The sequence below is a fragment of the Perca flavescens genome, chromosome 15 (assembly GCF_004354835.1).
Source record: "Perca flavescens isolate YP-PL-M2 chromosome 15, PFLA_1.0, whole genome shotgun sequence".
NCBI classification, from domain to species: Eukaryota; Metazoa; Chordata; class Actinopteri; order Perciformes; family Percidae; genus Perca; species Perca flavescens.
In genome coordinates, this window is record NC_041345.1 from 34,351,146 (window position 1) to 34,373,645 (window position 22,500).

Sequence of the window (22,500 nt, forward strand, 5' to 3'; positions counted from 1 at the left end):
GCCATAGCCAGGCTGACCCAGAACCTTATTGTTTCCATTAGGCCAGCAGATACAAACCCTGCAACAGAAAACATTATTATGGGTAATGCAAAAATCTGGGAACATGAAACACTAGCAACTTTAGAGGACCATTACAAAGACAATATAGAGAATAACCTCCAGATCCTGCAGCAACTTCAGGCAGGCAACTGGAAAAAGAACTTTGAAATAGCAGCTGCTTGGTCCCGCAGCCACTATGGCAGAAAAATATCTCAGGAACTCTTAGATGCAGTGCATGCTAGGATAGAGGCTGCTGTCCAAACCTGCCCTAGAGTTACACCACAGGACGCCCAACAGACCCAGACTGCACCTGTGACGGGGTTGGTAGCGCAACCCTTGGCCCCTCAGAGGACGGAGGGGCCAATTCCAACACGGGACCCAGAGCCTCCAGTTTCCCCTCCTCCTCCTCCTCCTCCTCCTCCTTCACAGACACGCCCTCCTTCAGCCCCAGCGTTATCCAGGCCAAATCCTCAGCCTGTGAGGAGAAGACACCTTAGCTCTGCCATCACAGAGTTTTTGAAAATGGCAGCTCCTGCCCCCACACCAGACCCACAACCTGGAGTCCCACAGATCATGACACAGTGGCAGACACTGAGGATGAACCCAGCACAGCGGGCACCAGAGACCCACCCAGCTCCCCAGACGGCTACCCATAGCACACAAACAGCTGTGGAGACAGAGGCACAGCAGCAGCAACAACAGGTAGAGGAGGCTGAATTGATCTCCCTACACGAGGATCCTCATCCATGTGAGGCCCCTCTCCCTCAAACACCCACCTCCCCCTCTTCTCCCATTCCCCTCTCCTTCTCCTCCTCCCCCCTCTCCCCACACTCACCTGCTGCCCTCTCACCGGTGATCCAGGTTCTGGACACGCCACTGCAGCAGAGGCCTCAACGCAGGCTCCCAAACCTGCAACCAAAAACCACAGAAGATAACACATCAACTACCCCCCCACACAGTGTTGGCATGAGAACGGGCCCCTCATCCAGACCCACAGTTCAGAGCACACTCCCATTTGCACCCCTGGTCACATCATCCCCTCCTGCTCCAACCAGCCCTGAGAACAGGCCCCTCAGACACGCCCAGACCAGGAACAAAGACACTGACTGGACACTGGAGCCAAGGAAGCCCTGGATCTTCTTAGGGGATTCAAACTTGTCCAATTTACCACCTTTTTCACATAACCATATCCAGGTGGACAGCTACCCAGGGGCCACATTTGCACATGCTGAGAGCATTTTGGCCAAAACACCAGTATCTATGTCAGTGGAAAGAGCTGTGCTTTCCTTTGGCATTAATAGCAGAGCCAAAGATCTAGACACAGTGACCATTCCACAGCTGGACAGGGCCTTTGGGATGGCTGAAAAAGCCTTCCCTGCAGCACAGATCTTTGTGGTCCTGCTGGACTTTAGCAGGCAACTGCCACCCGCAGAACAAGACAATCTGAGACGCTTAAACAGGTACATTGAAGATAACCATACCTTCATCCCTCAGCTCCCCAGAAGCAGCTTTCATGTGGAGGGTGACTACATTCACTGGACCAAACAAACAGGTGAAAGTATGCTGCATCATTGGGTCCAGTTTTTAAACACCATAACCCTGTAAGTGGTGAAAACAGAGCAGGGTTAAACACTGTAGTTAACTTATGTGAATCTTTTTCGACTGACAGCAGCACAGAGCATGCTGCTAAACAAAGGTCTAACTTTTATTCCCTCTCTCCACAGGTCTAGTCACAAATGTTTAAAAGATCAGACTAAGCTTGACCTGCAAAATTATCATAGGAAATTGAAATTGTCTGTTTATTATAATAACAAACCAGATTCTGTACACCTTCCCTTCATTCCCAGGTCCACCTGGGTTCCCTCTGCTGCACAGCTCCCTCCTGAAATCACCAATTTGACACAATTGGATAATGAATATTTTCAAAAAAACTATAGAATAGGCTGGACTAAATCCAACCTTAGCAAATGGGAAACTGAAGCACTCCGTCAGTTGAGTTTAAATGAAAAAGTAGTGATAAAACCTGCAGATAAAGGGAGCGCAGTGGTCCTCATGGACAGGAAGGATTATCTGTGGGAGGGACACAGACAGCCTAACGATCAAAATTACTATACCAAACTAGACAGACCCATTTATAAAGACACCATACCTGTAGTAAATAAAATTCTTTTATCATTATATAATAAGAAATTTATTAACCACAAGCAAATGACCTACCTCCAGGGAAATAAAGAACCCAGAATGCGTAGATTTTACCTCTTGCCCAAAATCCACAAAAAAAGAGAGTCTTGGAGCCTCCCTTACTGCATCCCCCCCAATTGTTGTCTCCGATTGTGAGAGCGAGACCTACCGCTGGCGGAATTCATAGATTATTATTTAAATCCTCTCTCGATATTGCACCAAAGCTACATTAAGGACACGTTCCATTTTGTGGAAATTATTAAAAATATTATAGTTCCGCCATCAGCTTTTCTCTTTTCCCTCGACGTCACAGCGCTGTACACCAATATACAGACCGCAGAAGGATTATTGGCTGTCAGAAATATTTTCCAGAAATACCCCAATAGCAAGAGACCGGAGAAGGAGCTGCTCCAACTCCTGGAAATTAATTTAACCAAAAATGATTTTGAATTCGATGACCAATACTTCCTACAGACCAGGGGGACAGCGATGGGGAAACGGTTCGCTCCTGCCTATGCTAATATTTTTATGGCCGAATGGGAAGAAAAAGCATTAGCAGCATGTGACAAAAAACCATTATATTATTTCCGCTTTTTAGATGACATATGGGGCATATGGGAATATTCGATAGAGGATTTTGAACAGTTTATGCTTACCTTAAATGGGCAGAGGGACTCCATAAAATTAACTTCAACCATTAATCGGGACTCAATTGATTTCCTGGACACGACGACCTTCAAAGGGGATGACTTCTCCTCAACACACAGACTGGATGTCAAAGTCTTTTTTAAAAAAACAGACACGCATGCGCTGTTGTTCAGGTCCAGTCACCACCCACGCCATACCTTTGCTGGTCTGGTAAAATCTCAACTATTGAGGTTCAAAAGAATATGCACCAGGATAACAGATTTCAAAGAAGCAACCAAAATTCTATTCTCCGCATTGGCCACTAGGGGGTACTCCCGCACCATGCTATGGCAGGCTTTGAGGACTTTCACTCAGCCTAAACCAATTTGTCTGGACCCACTCCTGCCCATTATTGTAACATATTCTGCAGAAAATGTGAAATTGGTCAAAAAATTAAAGTATAATTTTATTTCCTCTGAGGTAATAGTGTTTTTCTGAAGGACCACAGGCTCATTGCAGCTTTCAGAAAAACAAAAATTTGAGGGACATTTTAGTCAAGGCTAAACTCAGACCTTTACAAGCCCTGAGGACTAGGGCACAGGGGATTTCTACAGGAGGTACAGAACTGTACAGAATCAGAGCTCAAAAGAGGTTTTCTTAACCCAAAATAATACAACTGTACATCAGAAAAATATTATTTATTTAATTAGATGCTCACAATGTTCCAAGCAATATGTGGGGGAATCAGGGAACTCTTTATTGACCAGATTTACCCAGCACAGGTACAATATAAACAGACAAAAAAATCTACACATCCCCTTAGTCCAACACTTTGTGGACCACGGCTGGACCAACCTCAGGGCCACCATCCTGGAGTCCAATCCAGCATGGTCGGTCCAGCAACGTAGGAGAATGGAGAGGTTTTGGATCCAAAAGCTGGGCACACACCTGCCCAACGGCCTAAATGAGAGATAGGATAGGGGGGAATTAGTCTAAAGTCCATGGTTCGTGCTTCAATCCTGCTGCCTTACGGCAGCAGGATTTCATTTTTTCACCCCTAACCCTAACAATAAATTCAATTTACTCACCTGCAAAATTAAAAGAATATTAGTGTAAGATATACATTTATTATACATACTTTGGTTACTTACCTGGGATGCAGTTGCCACAGAGTACCTGTAAAAAATGAAAAAAATAGGAGAAAAAAGTTTTTACTTACTTGATGTGCTGTGACAATATATAAGGTCAATTAAGCAATTTACTGCATGTTGTTGTATATACAATACTTACCTGAGTTGCAGCAACATGAGTGATTCTGTGGATAAAGAAAATAACAGGAGAAAAGAGTTGTTACTCACCTGGTATATAACGATAACACATAGTATTGTTTAAGCAATTTATTGCTCATTAAAAAGTGTTTCTTCTCCAAATGTGACACAGAAAAGTTAAGACCTTTTGGTTTATTTTTACATGAGGGGCAGTTGCTTGTGAGACCCCCCTTGGATGGGTGGGGATGGGCGGAGACTGCCTTCACTTGTAGTGAGTGCATTCAGGGTCCCTCAGCCTTCGGCTTCGGGCCCCTTTGTTTTTTAATCCTAACCCCCCTAACCCCCTAACCCTAACCCCCCTAACCCCCTAACCCTAACCCTATTGCAGATAAAGCGACATGACCGTTACCAAAGTTCCCAAAAATTAAGCACAATGCCAGACCCCTCCTCCTTGGCACCTTGGAACATCCGTACCAGATTTGACAATAACAGAAACATGAGATTGTGAATCAAATGAAAAAACCTTATTGGATATTGCTGGAATTAAGAACTTATCACTGACATGCGCCGGCCCGTGCCCTTGCCTTTGATTCCCTATCGAACTGCTCAGTCGTCGGACGAAGCGGGGGGTTTCATCGTGATAAATTTATCATTCCTAACCCTAACCATAACCCAAGATTTTTTAATCTAACCATAACCAAGTGCTTTTTAGCCTAACCATAACCCAAGATTTTTTAATCTAACCATAACCAAGTGCTCTTTAGCCTAACCATAACCAATTGGTTTTCAACATAACCCAAACCAAAGACCCTTTGGTCCATCTTTATTGTCTTTTGACTCTTTCTGGCTCACCCCACGTGGTCTCCTTGGTGCCTTTATCTCCATTTCTAGGCTAATCCCATGTGGTCTCCATGGTACGCCTTCACTTGGGCTTTTGGGCAACCCCACGTGGTCTCCGTGGTACGCCTGGATTTCCTTTTCCGGGCTGATCCCATGCGGTCTCCATGGTAAGCCCCCTCCATCTCTACAGCTCTAACAAAGGGTCTTTGAACCAAATTTGAAGCACTTGTTCCTATCTCATTAAAGTTTAATATAACAGAGGTTAGATGCCAAATTGTTTGTGGACTGGGGTCCCTCTGTGGGGGCGAGGTCGCTTGGTTGTGTGGATGTGGCCTGGTTTGTGCTTGAGATGTTTTCTACATCCATGGTCTCCATGGTGCGTCTTCATCTTTTTACATACCCCCTACCCAGCCCGTACCGACCGCATCGGCCGCCTTGTGGCTCTGTCCCTCGCATGGATTCCACCCACTTACACCAGGCATTAAATTGCCACTTTGCTAATAGCATTTTTGCTGAATGCAATCATCACAGTCATGTTGGAGGATCTTACATACTCATTAAGCAATGTTTTGCATTTTCCTGGACTGGTGACGGATACTTGGTGGCATTGTGGCATATTGCGGTCTTGGTGATCTCTACCTGCTGTAGCATAGCTCTGTTAGCTTGAGGATTTCCTCATTGCTGGCTGTCTTTGCGTGTGGACATGCACGGCTGATGGAGGGCACGATAGTCCCACCTGAGTTTCCTCACGAACCTTTAGGCCTTGTAAGGCATGGTTACAGCTCTTGAGCTCCAGACCGCTCCCACAAAAGCCTGTTAAGTTATCTGTATACTGCTCCACACTATCCTACAGCCACTTGACCTCCATGATTGTATACAGTGGAATTTATAACTCAATTTCCTATAATTCCACTCTTTTCTGGCCCTTTAAAAGCCCATTGGAGCATAAAAGGCTTTAGCCACGCCCACAGATGCATACTTAATAGATTGGAGTGATTTTTCACCTTTTCTACTCACTTTTCACCGCCATACTAATGTCTAATCGACACCAATTTGATCTATATTGCTGTGTGCTTCCTTCCTAGTGTTCCTTTTACACTTTAAGGCCTTTTTAGGTTTTTAGTGTTTAAACCATCCCACAGCAGACTGGCGCAGGTGAAGACATCACAGCACAGCCTGTTCACGTCCTTTTGGACTTTCACAGTGCCTCCTGTAGTTGAGCGGTGTATGGAACGCAGGAAGTGATCACATGGTTTGACCTTATTCTGTTTTCAGAGGTTCAAGTGGATCCAGTGGTAAGTGAGAAATATTGCTTTTTATATTTTATGCATCTAATTTTATGATCATTTTCACTTTACTAAGGTATTGTTATATCTAGACTGTGAATAATAAAAATAATAAATATAAAACTAACCTCAAATGTTTCCAATTGGCTATGGGACACACTCCGGGGTCTGATCAACCTCTGGAGGGCCACCCTCGGATGAAGGTGTACAGTGATAATGGCCGAAACACCTGATGACTCTGAGGTCCACTGCTGATGATGTGTCCCACAATTCGCATTAAATCTTGATAAGAATGTGTGAAAGACTGTTTGTAGGACATAATCAGAATAGGACCCAGAGATAATGTTTTCTGGCTCTTGACCTAAACTTAATTAAGTGGTTTTTAGCCTAACATGACCTAAGATTTTTTAATCTAACCATAACTAAATGCTTTCTAGCCTAACCATAACCCAAGATTTTTTAATCTAACCATAACCAAGTGCTTTTTAGCCTAACCATAACCCAAGATTTTTTAATCTAACCATAGCCAAGTGCTCTTTAGCCTAACCATAACCAATTGGTTTTCAACATAACCCAAACCAAAGACCCTTTGGTCCATCTTTATTGTCTTTTGACTCTTTCTGGCTCACCCCACGTGGTCTCCGTGGTGCCTTTATCTCCATTTCTAGGCTAATCCCATGTGGTCTCCATGGTATGCCTTCACTTGGGCTTTTGGGCAACCCCACGTGGTCTCCGTGGTACGCCTGGATTTCCTTTTCCGGGCTGATCCCATGCGGTCTCCATGGTAAGCCCCCTCCATCTCTACAGCTCTAACAAAGGGTCTTTGAACCAAATTGGAAGCACTTGTTCCTATCTCATTAAAGTTTAATATAACAGAGGTTAGATGCCAAATTGTTTGTGGACTGGGGTCCCTCTGTGGGGGCAGGGTCGCTTGGTTGTGTGGATGTGGCCTGGTTTGTGCTCGAGATGTTTTCTACATCCATGGTCTCCATGGTGCGTCTTCATCTTTTTACATACCCCCTAACCCATTCAGTTTATTTAAATGGGTCCGGGCTAATCACCGAATCTCCTCAAGTCCTTGAAACACCCCTGGTAAATACACAAAGTGAAAACCTTGAGTTTTATTGTAACAGAGGATTCTCAACTGAACAGAACATTGTTTACTGCAAAAAAGCAACAATTTCAGATGTAAGATGTTCTCATTTTAAAGATAAGAACAAAACCGCCAACATGGAAAGAGCAGGAACTTCTCTCTGAGTAGGAACCTGAAACAAACAGAGAGGGTTGGTATCACAGAAACAAGATTCTATTTCTGAAACAAATTGATAAACTCACTCACATTTTGTTTCAGCCAGCCATGATGTGCTTGACAAAAGCTGAAAGACATAAATACAGTTCCCATCAGCCAGTATTTGAGAGAGCACTTTGTATTTATTGACTATGTGCAATACCTTCATAGTTAATACATCCATTAGCATCTTCCTGTCCTGCCAGCAGGTTGTCCACTTCCCCCTCTGTCATCCTCTCTCCTGATAACACACAACATTTAAACAGAACATCTGAGCATGCTCAGTGTGGATTTAGGCTGTGTGAACCAGAGATGCTAGAGTCCAAATCTCGAGTCTCTGGTGGTTATAAGGAGTGTTGTATCAACTGCTGCGTGGCATCCACACTGCTCATAACATTGCATAGCCATATACAGTATAATAACGCTCATTCATCTTTTCATAACATCTTGTGAATGACGTCAGAGTTAACCTCCCATAGGTTGTAGCTAAAACAATAAGCAAGCTAACAGTAGCTGAGCTAAATGTCTTTACTAACCTATAAGGGTGCAGTTAGAGTTTACAGGTGTCGAACAAAATTAGATGCTTGTGAACCAGAATCCTTTATCTTGATGCCACATATTCAGCATTTAGTGCTTGTTTTAGGCCTTGTTGTCTTTTTTTAAAACAAGCTTCTGAGGAATGGCACAGCACATGCCACATGCATGCTGGGTAACTAGGACTACAGTTGAAAATTAGCCATCTCGCTAACACTGGTGCATTTACAGAAATGTTGATTAATGTGCATTATCCCAACAAAAAAATAAATCCTACTTGCTCCCGGTGCAGTCAACATGTTTTCTTGTCTACTCTCACAGTAGATATGTTACGTGTTACACATTGACACTGACTTTAAGTTAGAGTGATTATATAAAAAGTTATAAGTTGTTCCATTTGCATGCTTTTGAGCAAAAAAATCTCTCTTAACTTCACTTGTTCAGAAATAAACATCTTAACCTTTCATGAATGGTTTTTATTTTTAACATATTCAGAATCAGAGATGATCGTACCCAGAGTGACCAGAACATGTCTCAGCTCAGCACCCATCACCGACCCGTTTCCTTCTTTATCAAAAACTCTCAGGCCTTCCACAAAATCCTCGTATGTCCCCTGTAAACAGACACACACATTGGCTAAGAAGTAAATACTTTAAATAACTCCCTGGACATAGACTGGACTCTGAACTCTGTGTGTCGTACTTTGTCTCTGGACTGAGCCACGTGTTGTAGCATCGGCAGGAAGGTCTCAAAGTCCACCAGTTTACTGTCCATGTCTGTTCCAAAAGAGAAGAGAAACGTATGTTGTTACATAATGTCTGAAATCTTATGAACACAGTAAGATCTTAAGTTTATCTGCCTGCTAAGTGGATCATTTTAAAAATATATATATTTGTTTTAGAGCTGCACAATATATAATTTCTTCACCATTGTCGCAATATCAACTGGCGCAATCACGAAAGACACTCAGATTTTTTTGTGTTAGTTGCAAGAAAGTATCAGCAGAAAACTGAACTTTAAGATGTGATTATTTTTTTAGTGATGCCTTTCATGTTCAGTTCAATTTTCAATTTGTTCAAGAAAAGAATGTTGGTAATGATTTTCTTTATTAGTTTTACCTTATTTATAATTTTTCAGCAGAATACTGGAAGCAGCAGAAGTGAGAACACTTTAATATGTTTATTTATTGTAAGTTATGTTGTTCAATGTTATTGCAGAATTTGTACCCTCAGGTCTGGGTCGTCCCAGCACTCGGAGGACTTCAGCGTTGGTCGGATTTTGTCCAAGAGCTCTCATCACGTCTCCACACTGAGAGAACAAGATCTTCTTCTGATTCTCTGCAGTTCTGTCAAACAGCTGGAAGGCTTCTTTAAACTCTACACACACACAAACACACACACACACACACACACAGATTATATGAACACTGTGTGTGTTTGTGTGTGTGTGTGTGTGTGTGTGTGTGTGTGTGTGTGTGTGTGTGTGTGTGTGTGTTTGTGTGTTTTACCTTCGATCTGATCAGTGCTGAACTCAATCTGAAAAAGAAAACACTGATCTGAAATCAGCACATACTGATGAATGAGCTCTTTACATAACAGGAATCAATGATTTGTCAGTTACTTCTTTGTACCCCGACCAGATGTTAATATTCTAATAAGTAAGTAAAATGTTTTTATAGAAAATCACAAAGTAATACAGTATGTACAGACAGGTCAACTCAAAGCCTTTTAAGGGTAAGACAAGAGTCCAGAGAAACAGCAGATGGTAGAGGAGGCAGAGAGTTCCAGTCTCGCTGCTGTGGACTCTACAGTAAAGCTTAAAGTTAAGGAACACATAGAAGATTGAACATCAGAGAGCGAGCTGATTAATAAGGCTGCAGTAGGTCAGCCACATGCAGGAGCCTGACCAATGATCAGTATGTGAGAGTGAGGATGTTAAACTGAATCCTGTATTTTACAGGCAGCTGGTGCAGAGACTTAAGAACAGGGCTGTTGTGAGACCATTCGAAGAGTAAGTTTTTAGTCTTAACTAACTTCTGTTTTGTCATCTTAAGCTCTAAAGGGACAACATGTAAAAACAAGCAGACAGAGAGACAGACCTTGATGCTTTGTGGGTCGAAGTCCGGTTCTTTAGCAGTTTCTGGTTCTGGAGACATTTTCACTGCTTCCTTCTTCAATTCTACTTTTTTGGGTGCCATCATGGAGAGATGGAGACTAAAACAGGATGGAAAGAAAATATAGAACAGAGTCAGATAATAGAAGGTGAATGCAGGAAGACAGAGAGGAAAAGGATAGATAGAGAGGATATTCCTCTGTGAGTCGGCTTAAATACCGTCACACTCACAGTCTATCAGGCCCATTTAAGGTCAGAGAATTAACTAACAAATGATCCTCTTAGGATTTCTACTGCATAGAGACAAACTTCAAATAGATCTGAAATAAATTCCACAATTCTCTACTGAACCCACACAGTACACACATTTACTGAGACCACCTTAAATAGAAGACACAACGACTCCTCTCCATTGAGACCACCTAAAATAGAAAACACATCAACTTTTATATCTCTGTCAAAAAGACAGCCCTGCCTCTAGGTTTCTCAAACGTTTCCTTGTGTTCCCTTTCCCCCTGTCACCTGTGCTCTTGTTCACACAGCCTGTTCTTCTCTCTCTCTCTCTCTCTCTCTCTGTCTCTCTCTCTCTCTCTCTCTCTCTCTCTCTCTCTCTCTCTCTCTCTCTCTCTCTCTCTCTGGTCTTTGGTCTGTCGCTCTGTGACTGAAAACCGACACTTTGTGAATTTTGCTGATGATACGGTTATTGTCAGCTTACTGAACAATGAGGAAACTTCACACGGTCCGGTCACTGACCACTTTGTAACATGGGGCCAGCTGTTCAAAACATTTAATCTGGGTAAAAATTATCTGGATTTGGAAATCCCATTTTTTGCTATCCAGGATCAGGTAATCCATCTTACTTTTATGCCGGTTTTTCAAAGCAACATTGGATTGGATCACCCTTATCCATATATACAGTTTTCAAGATTAAGAAATCCGGATTATCAGTGCTCTAAATGGGACAACATATCACAATGTGGGCTACCAGCTAAGTAAAGAACAGGTAGGAGAGCCAACATGGGTTCACTGTAAGTGTTTCTTATTTTGAGACAAAACACAAAAATAACATAACCATCCACTTCCATTCATAATTTCTTTTATGACCCCTCATCTGAGTTACAACAAATAAAAACAAATATACATTACCAAATATATTGTGGATATTTTGAAAATGTCTTAAAAACAAAACAAAAGGCTAAATGTCCGATAGGTAACAAAATAAAGCAGGATCAGGGTTCTTCTTCATCTGAGGAGGAGAGAGCAGCATTTTCAAGCCCTGCTTTTAGGAGGCAGATCTGAAGTTTGGCTTTGGTTTGCTGCAGTTTGATCAGCTTGTTCCTTTGCCAGGAGTATCTGTGCTTCTGTTCTTTCAGTTTCTCGTTTAGACATGGGGACAAGATCATTTCTATTTTTATTTTATTTTTACTTTACTATACTGAATAGCTTAATTGGTAGCCCATGTCTACTTCGTCTACTTTATCACTGTTACAATGGTTACACAAGTCAAGTGCAAAATATAAATAAAAGTATATACTACATGACTACTACTACTACATGATACAAATGTATTATTTGACCAATTTTAAAGTTTTACTACATTTTCTTCATTGAATCCACCTTGAAATCCTACCCCCTGTTGGGATCAGGATAATCCTGTTTCTTTGGATCAAAGTTATCCAAATCCTACTGACAAGTTTGGAACAACACAAACTGAAGGTTTGATCCAGATTAAAACTAGGATTGGATTCCGTAATCTAATCGGATTTCAGATTCCTTCTGTCCCTTTTGAACAACCCATTTTCAAGATTTGATCCAAAATCCGATCAGATTACCATTGAACAACTGGCCCATGGTGTCCGAACTAAAATCAGATCATGTAATCCAATCTAACATTTGATTTAGATCAAACCTGCCTTTTGGGGCCAGTTGTTCAAAGGTAAACTGATCGGATTTTGGTTATCAATTGGATCAAATCTTGAAAATGGTTTGTTCAAAAGGGAAAGAAGGAATCTGAAATCCGATTAGATTACGGAATCCAATCCTAGTTTTAATCTGGATCAAACCTTCAGTTTGTGTTGTTCCAAACTTGTCAGTAGGATTTGGATAACTTTGATCCAAAAAAACAGGATTATCCTGATCCCAACAGGGGGTAGGATTTCAAGGTGGATTCCATGAAGAAAATGTAGTAAAACTTTAAAATTAGTCAAATAATACATTTGTATCATTTAGTGTATACTTTTATTTATATTTTGCTCTTGACTTGTGTAACCGTTGTAACAGTGTAAAGTAGATAAAGTAGACATAAGCTACCAATTAAGCTATTCAGTATAGTAAAGTAAAAATAAAATAAAAATAGAAATGATCTTGTCCCCATGTCTAAAGGAGAAACTGAAAGAGCAGAAGCACAGATTGTCCTGGCAGAGGAACAAATCAAGCTGACCCAACTGCAGCAAACCAAAGCCAGACTTCAGATCTGCCTCAGAAAAGCAGGGCTTGGAAATGCTGCTCTCTCCTCAGATGTAGAAGAACCCTGAACATTCATTAACTACTGGACATTTAGCCTTTTATTTTGATGTTTTCAAAAATATCCACAATGTATTTGTTAAAGTATATTTGTTCACGTATTTCCACAGGTGAACACTTCCAACAGTGAGTCTTTTCCACAGATAAGTCTCTCCAACTCTTATTGAATATTGAATATTCCTCATGGCAATAGTAGCACAGTGCTCTTGTCCTCCTGGGAGCCCAGCTTGGAGACCGTGTCTCCCCACCACACACAGACCTCTCTAAGTGTGTGTCTATCCCTTAAAAACCCTTCAGCTCATCAGCTCCTGATTTGTCACAGCTGTGTGGGAACATTGGCCACAGAGGGGTGGAGTTCCCAATTATACCAGCGGATAGAGCCATAGCTGTCTGTGCTTGCAGCCATCTCAGGGGATGTAACGTCCGTCCAGGACACAGCCTCTTGTGACGTCACAAGGTCTAATCTGGATAAAATTGATCCAGATTTAGTAATCCTTTTTTTTGCGATCCGTGATCACGTAATCCATCTTACTTTTGAGGCAGTTTTTCAAAGCAACATCGGATCGGATCAATCTGATCTGTATAGGAACTTTTCAGGATCACCAAATCTGGATAACCAGTGCTCAAACAGTATAGGAAATCACAATGTAGAACTATAGATATATAAAGAGCAACAAGTAGAATAGCCATTGTGGGGTCAATATAACTTTATTCATATTTGAAATGAAAACACACACACATTTAAAAAAAATAACTAAAAAGAAAAACCCCACCCCATCCTCTTCCAGCAGTCTGCTCATCTGAGACCTACAACACAAACACTGTACATTGAGGATATTTATAACATGTTTCAAATATAGATGTATTGAATTAAAAAAAAGACTTAATGTCAAATACTCCACAATTTCAGACTTCCTCATCTGATTTGGAGAGACCAGCTTGTCTGAGCGTAGCCTTTAGGAGGCGGATCTCAAGTCTGGCCTTGGTTTGCTGCAGTTTGGTCAGAGTCAGTTGTTCCTCTGCCAGACGAAGCTGTGCTTCTGCCCTTTCAGTCTCTTTTTGCAGAAGTGCCTTGTAATCATCATCTTTGTTTGATGAAGGGCGCTTCAAGCCTTTCCTCTGAGATCCTGTGGCAACTACCACTGGCTCAACCAATGAGGATCCAGCTTCTTCCTCAGGAACAGAGCTGAGATTCAATATAAATACGCTCTCTGGATCAGCCTCAGGAGGAACTGGCAGATTCTCCTCCTCCTCAATCCAAGGCTCGCCATCCCCTACAACACCTTGAATACCATGGAGAGCTTGCGACTTCTCACCTCCAATGATGTCGAGGACCACATCTGTGTAATCTCCCCTCTTAAATGGCTTGTTGCCTGTTTGTGGGTTTTTGGCTTCAGCATGGTCCTTTGTTGCCCTGGCCTTAAGATTCTTCCACTGCAATTTGATTTGGTCTGTGGTCCTCCTCTGGCCAGACCCTATGGCATTCACATTTTCTGTGATTAAAGTCCAAACATCATTTTTCTTTATGTTGGTATCCTTAACGGAATTAAAACTTCCCACTATTGTTCCATAATGGCACCAAACACCCTCTAGTAGTGCATTGGTTTCAGCAGCAGTGAAGTTACAGCTTCTTGAGTCCATGGTTCCGTTGCTTTACTATAGTGAACATTGTTCATCAATTATAGGCCTTAGGTCCAATTGCCTCAACTGAACACAAGCCCAAACCAATCAGTTGTAATAGGTGTGTTTGAAATGACCAACTACACAGCCATATAAATCAGCCTTTCTCAGAGGATTCACAGAGACAGTTACATGGCAGGTGTTGGTGGCAAAGTGGTGGTGTCCACCGCCACCACCACCTTGCCAGGAGAGGATACCGTCAAAGGGTGTATGTTGAACGTATCAAGCCACTGGAGCAATACACCACGGAGGAGCTGTATGTCCGGTTTCGCTTTGGGAAGGCTGATATAAGTCTACAAGTCTATATCCAAGTTTTCGTGCAGATTGGACTCACGGCCCAGGAGGAGTTAGACAAAGTAGGTTTCCCATATATTGCGATGTGAATAGTTAATAAATAAACAGTGCCATCTAATGGCCGATTCACTCTAAATTTGGCATGGATGCTCAAGCCCCTATGCGTAACAACTGTGTCATATTTGGTGGCAATCGGAATATGTCTTGGTAAGATACGCAACTTCCTGTTTTGACAGCCCCCTACAGGACGTTGGTGCTCTGTAACTTGCACATTGTGTTAGCTATCAAAATTCTTTTGATATGTTTTTGTCACGAGGGTCCACCGAGTCTACGTGCACATTTTTGTGCAGATGGGACTCACGTTCTCGGAGGAGTTAAAAAAAGGAGGTTTCGCTCAAAGCGAATTTGCTAATTAAAAAAATTAAAACTGTGCCATCTAAAAGCCAATTGTTGCCATATTTAGCACACAGCCTCATTAGCACACGAGGAACAACTGTTTTAAATTTTGTGTCCATCGGAACAGCCGTTAGCAAGATACAACCGTTCCTGTTTCCACACCCACCTACAGGAAGTTGGTCCTCCTCCTCAATATTTTGCTGATTAATAAATACAAATTAAAACAGTGCCATCTAATGGCTGATTGCCGCCAGGTTTGGCAAAGATGCTAAACTGGCCATGAGGAACAAACTTGTCAAGTTTCGCGGCAATCCGAATAATTGTTGCCACGATAAGGCAACTTCCTCTTTAGACAGGAAGTTGCTATAACTTGCCCATTTTTTTAACTATCAAATTTTTCTGGATAACTTTTCGTCATGAGGGCAACAGATACTACCTGCAAAGATTCGAGAAGATTGAAATCACGGCCTAGGACGAGTTCGAAAGAATGTAAAACACCTGAAAAATGCATAATTAAAAATGGCCGCCTTCCGGTTGGGCGGAGCTAATCAAGGTAAATGGGAAATATGTCTGTGATGATTAAAGCAATATGGGTATTAAGTCTGGTGAAGATTGGAGAAACTATGTCCACGTTAAGGCCTTCCACGCCTTAGGGGGCGCTATGGAGCCCGCTTACAGATATGGCCCAAATCGCTATACAGTCTCAAAAAGCCCCCAGGTGTTTATGTGGGCGCCAATTTTTGTGAGTTTTCGTATATATTGAGGCCGTCAAAAATGCGCCCAAGGGCTAAAACCAATTAGGTGGCACTATAGAGCAACCATACCACTCCCAGGCCTAAATTTGTATTCAGATGAAATAGTTTAATATTCTGCACATGGCTGCAAAATTTTGAGAATTTTCGTGCATCCTAAAGTCCTCAAACAAGTGTTCGTATAATGAAGATTTTTGCACGAAAACCAAGATTATGGAAATTTTTGAATTTTGTAATTTTTTCTAAAAATAGCTCCATGCAGTTCAAGATGAGACCAATGTTCCCTCAAAAGTTGGTATATTAACTTCTTACTTTTTTCGGAATTAAGGCGCACGTCAGGGGGCGCTATGGAGCCCCCTGGCAACACCCGAGGCCAAGCACTACAGAACTTTGCAATTTTCACCAGTTGTGACAGGTGTGCAAATTTTGTTTAGTTTTCGTGCATGCTAACGCCCTCAAAAATGCGACAAAGGACTTGGAAAAATAATAATAATCTGACAAAAAACACAGTGCAAGGCACCGTTGTGGCCTTGCACTTTCGTGCTCGGGCCCTAATTACTTGTTGTGAAATTGTGAAATAATAGTAGAAAAATGTAATTTTCCAGTTTCTAGCATCTGTTCCAGTCATTGTACTTTTCTTCTTTGATCAGTGGGAGGCAGCATCTCTCAGGAAGTGACCTGCAGATTCATGTTTCTGCCAGCTGAGCCGTTTGTGAAAGGACAGCTTTGGTTTGCAGCTGCTGAATCATGTCCTGCTCTGTGGGGATGTAGAGAATTAGCACTGCAAGAAGCAAACATCTTAGAAAGTAAAACAAAGTGATGTTGATGATGTAAGATATTGCTCTCCTTGAGGACCTCAGTTGTTTTATTAGTCCATGAGCCAAGGCCCCAAATTTGGGCCATCGGTATCATCTGGGGGGACAAAGGCTCATAGTGATTTTTGGCAAGGTATACACCCCTAGTACTAGAAAAATCACGATAGCAGTGCAGGGGTGGTAGCGAATCCCTTTTTTTCAGTTCATGAAGTTACTAACCCCATAAGATAAATTGCGTTTTTGAAATCTGGTGTATATCTGGTTTAGGCTCATGGTAGGGATATTGTCAATATTCTATAATATGGTGCTTGGTATTGTTGGAAAGAGGAGCTTTTAGGCTTTCATTTAAGCCCAGTACTGAATCTGTCTGTCAATCACAGAGGTCACATGACTTCTTTAAACCAGAAATAACACACATTTTCTCCCAATTTCCGCCTAAACTGTGTGCTTTCTTTTATCCCTGGGGCATGACAGACCACCGGGAACACAAAACTCAACAACTTCAATACTCAAGGCACTCTGATGATTCAGAAAATGTACAATATACCCATACTATTTATATGTGAGAGCCTTAAATTAGACTTATGCAGCCAGGACAAGTCTTCAAAATAGAATGGAGCCAATAGAATGGACAAATAGAATACCCTATTAGTCCAGGGCCAAATGGCCTCTTTATTCATGTACAGTTGTAATAAAAAGTAACTGTTTCAATAGTGTTGTCAACATAACACTTGTAAGTGGTTTAACAAAATGCTTCCATCATGTATTTTGATATTCAGCCACTTTCAGTTAGAATGTCAGAAAGTAGCTCATGCACGTAATGATGGATTTTGACAGTTTGACAAGGTTTTGTCAGTTTTGTGAAAAGATCGTTGGTTCAGTTGACTGGTTATAACAACACTACCAACTATGCCATCTTCAATCAACTTCCAATGAGTTCAAAAAAGTACGAAATACTTTTTCTCTTGTGCTTGTGAATTGATGGGGAATAGACAGAGGGAGATTATACCTATAGTAGGGGTGGGCGATATATATTGTCCACGATAATATTGTCGTTGTTGTGTTAACGATGTGCAAATTGACATTATTGAGTATTTAAATTACTTAGAAAATAACACTTCACAACACGCATTGGAACGCTACACATTAACTAATGTCAACAAAAATGGCGGCGCGCGATTGTGCAGCGGCTTTTAGCTCTCCTGTTGGTGTATATTTATACAAGTACAGCCACACTGACCTAATCAATATAGGACTACGATCAGGGCTCGAGAGTATGACCAATTTTGGTCGCATTTAAATTTTTCCTAGGTCGCACCGGTGCACCTAACGTCCTCGCATCCGCTGCCTCTCCACCAACGAAGCGATGTCGTTTATATCGATATGGTTTAATGTTGCGTTACATGACCCATTCCTTCTGGAAAGCCATGCCTGTGTTTGGATCTCTCCTTCGCGCAGCCCCGCCCCCATTCACACACACACCGGCCGGCTCACCTGCAACATGGAGAAACACAGCGCCGCTGGTCCAAACTCCCGACATTTGTCTACAGTTTTAATTGTTATTATCACAGCTGTATATTATTATATATTATAAGTATGAGAGGGAAACATGTATTGGTACCAGTGTTTCCGCTGGTAACTCTCTGTTACTGCGGCCGCCACGGTGAAAAACACATTAGAAGTTATTAAATGCAACTAACTTCAGTTCGTTGAGTAATAGCGTGTAAGACGGAGCCTGCTGGATCATAATTCATAAAAATGCAGCGCAGTGATGATACAGACATTTCATAGCCTACACAAGACGGGTGTAACGCCGCTGATGAGTCAGCCATCACTCTCTGAGTAGCCTAGCATATGCTTTAGTCCATCGCACTCCCTCGGTCTTTCGGTCGTTCTTTTTTTTTTTCTTTCTAAAGATTTTGGCCTTTATTTTGACAGGAAAGCTGAAGACATGAAAGGGGAGAGAGAGGGGGGGGTGACATGTAGGAAAGGGCCGCAGGTCGGAGTCAAACCTCTATATTTACCAACTGAGCTATCCGGGCATCCTCTTTCTCTTTTAATCAGTCTGTTATTGTTGTTGAAAGCTTATGAAGGAGCTTTCTCAGATATATATATATATTTTTTTATTTTTTTTTATATATCCTAGGCTATTTATTTTAGATAACTTTCATTTACATGTGTTGCAGCTGTATATTTTCAAACTGGTAAAGGAAACCCTGTCTTTGCATTTTATTTTAATCACAATCTGTTTTAATAAAAGAGCTTGTGAAAAGTGGCTTTGACTTAAAACTGAACATTTAACCCACTTTGTAAAAAAATACAGAGCTATATATCGTGTATCGCCATTCAGCGTTACGGCGATGCGAGGAAAAATTTGGGTGCACCTAAATTTTGTGCTGGTTCACCTAAATAAAAATAGTAAGGCGCACCAGTGCAACCAAGGCAAAAAGTTAGTGTGGAGCCCTGACAATACAACACAGCCGTTACAGGAGCCTTCCAGGCGGCTCATAACGTCCCGGAGGACCTAGCCAGACCGGACGCTCCGTGAATTGTTGTCGGCATCTAGCATGCTGAGCTAGCTACCGGCAGGATCGAGACAAGAACTCTGGCAAGACCAGAGGAGGAGGACTGCATTTTTTGGATCGTTGCCCAGCACTGCTCACCTGACCTGGAAGCCCTGTTGGTAATATACAGGCCATTTTATTTACCACGAAAACAGCACACCGCCATCTACACAGCCCCCGATGCAAACATTAGCACAAGTTTGGCTCACTGCTAACCATAGTGAACAAACTGCAGCACGATCACCTGGAGGGGATACATATTGTAGCAGGGGACTTTAACAAGGTGTCCTTACAAGTCTGTACTCCCCAGCTTTTTCCAGCATGTAGATTGTGTTACTAGAGGGAAGAACACACTAGACCATGTATACTCTAACATCAAGAAAGCATACAGAACTGCTCCTATCCCTCACCTGGGCCAGTCAGATCACATCCAACTACTCCTGATCCCAGCATACACCAGATTACACCCAACTACTCCTGATCCCAGCATACATCAGTCAGATCACATCCAACTACTCCTGATCCCAGCATACATCAGTCAGATCACATCCAACTACTCCTGATCCCAGCATACATCAGTCAGATCACATCCAAACTACTCCTGATCCCAGCATGCATCAGTCAGATCACATCCAACTCCTGATCCCAGCATGCCAAATCACATCCCAGCCTGATCCCATGCATCAGTCAGATCACATCCAAATACTCCTGATCCCAGCATACATCAGTCAGATCACATCAACTACTCCTGATCCCAGCATGCATCATATCACATCCAACTACTCCTGATCCCAGCAGGCATCAGATCACATCAACTAGTCCTGATCCCAGCATGCAATAGATCACATCCAACTACTCCTGGTCCCAGCATGCATCAGTCAGATCACATCAACTACTCCTGATCCCAGCATGCAATAGATCACATCCAACTACTCCTGATCCCAGCATGCAATAGATCACATCCAACTACTCCTGATCCCAGCATGCAATAGATCACATCCAACTACTCCTGATCCCAGCATGCATCAGATCACATCCAACTACTCCTGAGCCCAGCATGCATCAGTCAGATCACATCCAACTACTCCTGATCCCAGCATGCATCAGATCACATCCAACTACTCCTGAGCCCAGCATGCATCAGTCAGATCACATCCAACTACTCCTGATCCCAGCATACATCAGATCACATGGGATCTGATCCAATGGCGCCCAGAGGCATTTGAGCGGCGTCCCTTTGGAAAGGAACTGTCAGTGAACCTTTCCCAGACCCACTCTCAGTTACAACTGAGAAGGGTCTGGTGTCAACCAGGCTACCGGTATCTAGCTCAGCATGCTAGATGCCGACAACAATCCACGGAGCGTCCGGTCTGGCTAGGTCCTCCGAGATGTTATTAGCCACCTGGAAGGCTCCTGTAACGGCTGTGTTGTATCGTAGTCCTATATTGATTAGATCAGTGTGGCAGTACTTGTATAAATATACACCGACAGGAGAGCTAGCAGCCGTTGCACAATCGCGCGCCGGCATCTTTGTTGACATTAGTGAATGTGTAGCGTTCCAATGCATGTTTTAAAGTGTTATTTTCTAAGTAATTTAAATACTTGATAATGTCAATTTGCACATTGTTAACACAACAACGACAATATTATCGTAGACGATATATATCGCCCACCCCTACTATAGGTATAATCTCCCTCTGTCTATTCCCCATCAATTCACAAGCACAAGAGAAAAAGTATTTTGTACTTACATTTAATACCCCTGGAACTCATTGGAAGTTGATTGAAGATGGCATAGTTGGTAGTGTTGTTATAACCAGTCAACTGAACCAACGATCTTTTCACAAAACTGACAAAACCTTGTCAAACTGTCAAAATCCATCATTACGTGCATGAGCTACTTTCTGACATTCTAACTGAAAGTGGCTGAATCAAATCAATCAATCAAAATGTATTTGTATAGCGCTTTACAACAACCAGCAGGTATCCAAAGTGCTTCACATCTGGAACTAAGAATAGACAACATATCTTTGCAATAAGAAGAATGAAACATAGAAAACAGTAAAATCATAAAAGGTTACACAGAAACAGGAAGAGGAAATTGTCACACCACTACTACATTCTAAACAGGTAGGTTTTGAGTTTAGACCTGAAAAGAGCGACATCTGTAGTTGTGCGAATATCAGGGGGTAACTTGTTCCAGAGTCTCGGGGCAGCAACTGCAAAAGCTTGATCACCCCATCATTTGTACCTTGACCTCGGCACTTCTAAAACCAGTTGGTTAGAAGTCTGCAAAGACCGGCTGTGCTCATGCAGGGTTAAAATCTCGGATAGGTACTCCGGGGCTAGGCCATTAAGGGCCTTAAAAACAAAAAATAAAATCTTAAAATCTATTCTAAAACGCACAGGGAGCCAATGTAGGGTGTAAAGAACGGGAGTGATGTGTGCACGTCTAGATGTATTTGTTAAAAAGCTAGCAGCAGCATTTTGTACAAGTTGAAGACGTGAGATGGAGGTTTGATTCAAACCAACATAGAGAGCATTACAGTAATCCAACCTTGAACTAATAAAAGCATGGATCGCTTTTTCTAGATCATGCCTGTTAAGGAATGGCTTAACTTTAGCTAGTAGACGGAGCTGGAAAAAGCTCATTCTAACAACCTTGCTGATTTGTTTGTCAAATTTTATGTTGCATTCAAAAGTAACCCCCAAATTTCTGACAGCTGGCTTAAAATATGAAGTCAGTGCTCCCAAACTCAAAGATGGACCATTTGTCGTGCCTGAAGTGCTGAAGATGATACTCCATTTTATCTTTGTTCAAGTTAAGAAAGTTTTGTGACAGACACAACTTAATATCATTGATACAACTAAGCAGGGAGTCTAATGCGACACTGTCATTCGGTTTGATAGGCAAATCAATTTGCAAATCATCTGCATAACAGTGAAAAGATAAGTTGTGCTTTCCTATTATAGCCCCTAACGGCAATATATATATAAAGAAAACAGGATTGGGTCAAGAATTGAACCCTGGGGTACCCCACAAGAGAGAGGAACAGTTGACGAGGAGCAGTCACCAATCATAACAGAAAAGCTCCTATTCACCAAATAGGAGCTAAACCATTGAATTAAGCTAAAACATTGAATATCAAAATACATGACAGAAGCATTTTGTTAAACCACTTACAAGTGTTATGTTGACAACACTATTGAAACAATTACTTTTTATTACAACTGTACATGAATAAAGAGGCCATTTGGCCCTGGACTAATAGGGTATTCTATTTGTCCATTCTATTGGCTC

The 22,500-nt window shown here is 42.0% G+C and overlaps 1 protein-coding gene and 1 long non-coding RNA gene across 3 annotated transcripts in view; both read right to left on the reverse strand.

The window, feature by feature from the left end:
- Nucleotides 1-1,437: 1,437 nt before the first annotated feature.
- Nucleotides 1,438-2,111, reverse strand: LOC114569827 (uncharacterized). The gene is made up of 3 exons (XR_003694428.1): nt 2,063-2,111; nt 1,856-1,921; nt 1,438-1,638 (listed from the first exon to the last, which is right to left on the reverse strand). It is a non-coding gene; the product is annotated as an uncharacterized LOC114569827 (long non-coding RNA).
- Nucleotides 2,112-7,347: 5,236 nt separating this feature from the next.
- Nucleotides 7,348-22,500, reverse strand: part of myl4 (myosin, light chain 4, alkali; atrial, embryonic) — a 16,022-nt gene continuing 869 nt past the window's right edge. The window contains exons 1-9 of one of the 2 annotated variants that reach the window (XM_028598942.1): nt 10,557-10,638; nt 10,162-10,276; nt 9,571-9,598; nt 9,290-9,439; nt 8,766-8,839; nt 8,577-8,676; nt 7,693-7,770; nt 7,581-7,617; nt 7,348-7,506 (exon numbers count right to left, since the gene is read on the reverse strand). In XM_028598942.1, the coding sequence (XP_028454743.1) occupies nt 7,589-7,617; nt 7,693-7,770; nt 8,577-8,676; nt 8,766-8,839; nt 9,290-9,439; nt 9,571-9,598; nt 10,162-10,276; nt 10,557-10,588 (606 nt within the window). In that variant the 5' untranslated portion in view covers nt 10,589-10,638 and the 3' untranslated portion in view covers nt 7,348-7,506; nt 7,581-7,588. Of the gene's footprint in view, nt 7,507-7,580; nt 7,618-7,692; nt 7,771-8,576; nt 8,677-8,765; nt 8,840-9,289; nt 9,440-9,570; nt 9,599-10,161; nt 10,277-10,556; nt 10,639-22,500 lie in introns of those variants that run through there. The other variant, XM_028598943.1, reaches the window with a different exon arrangement.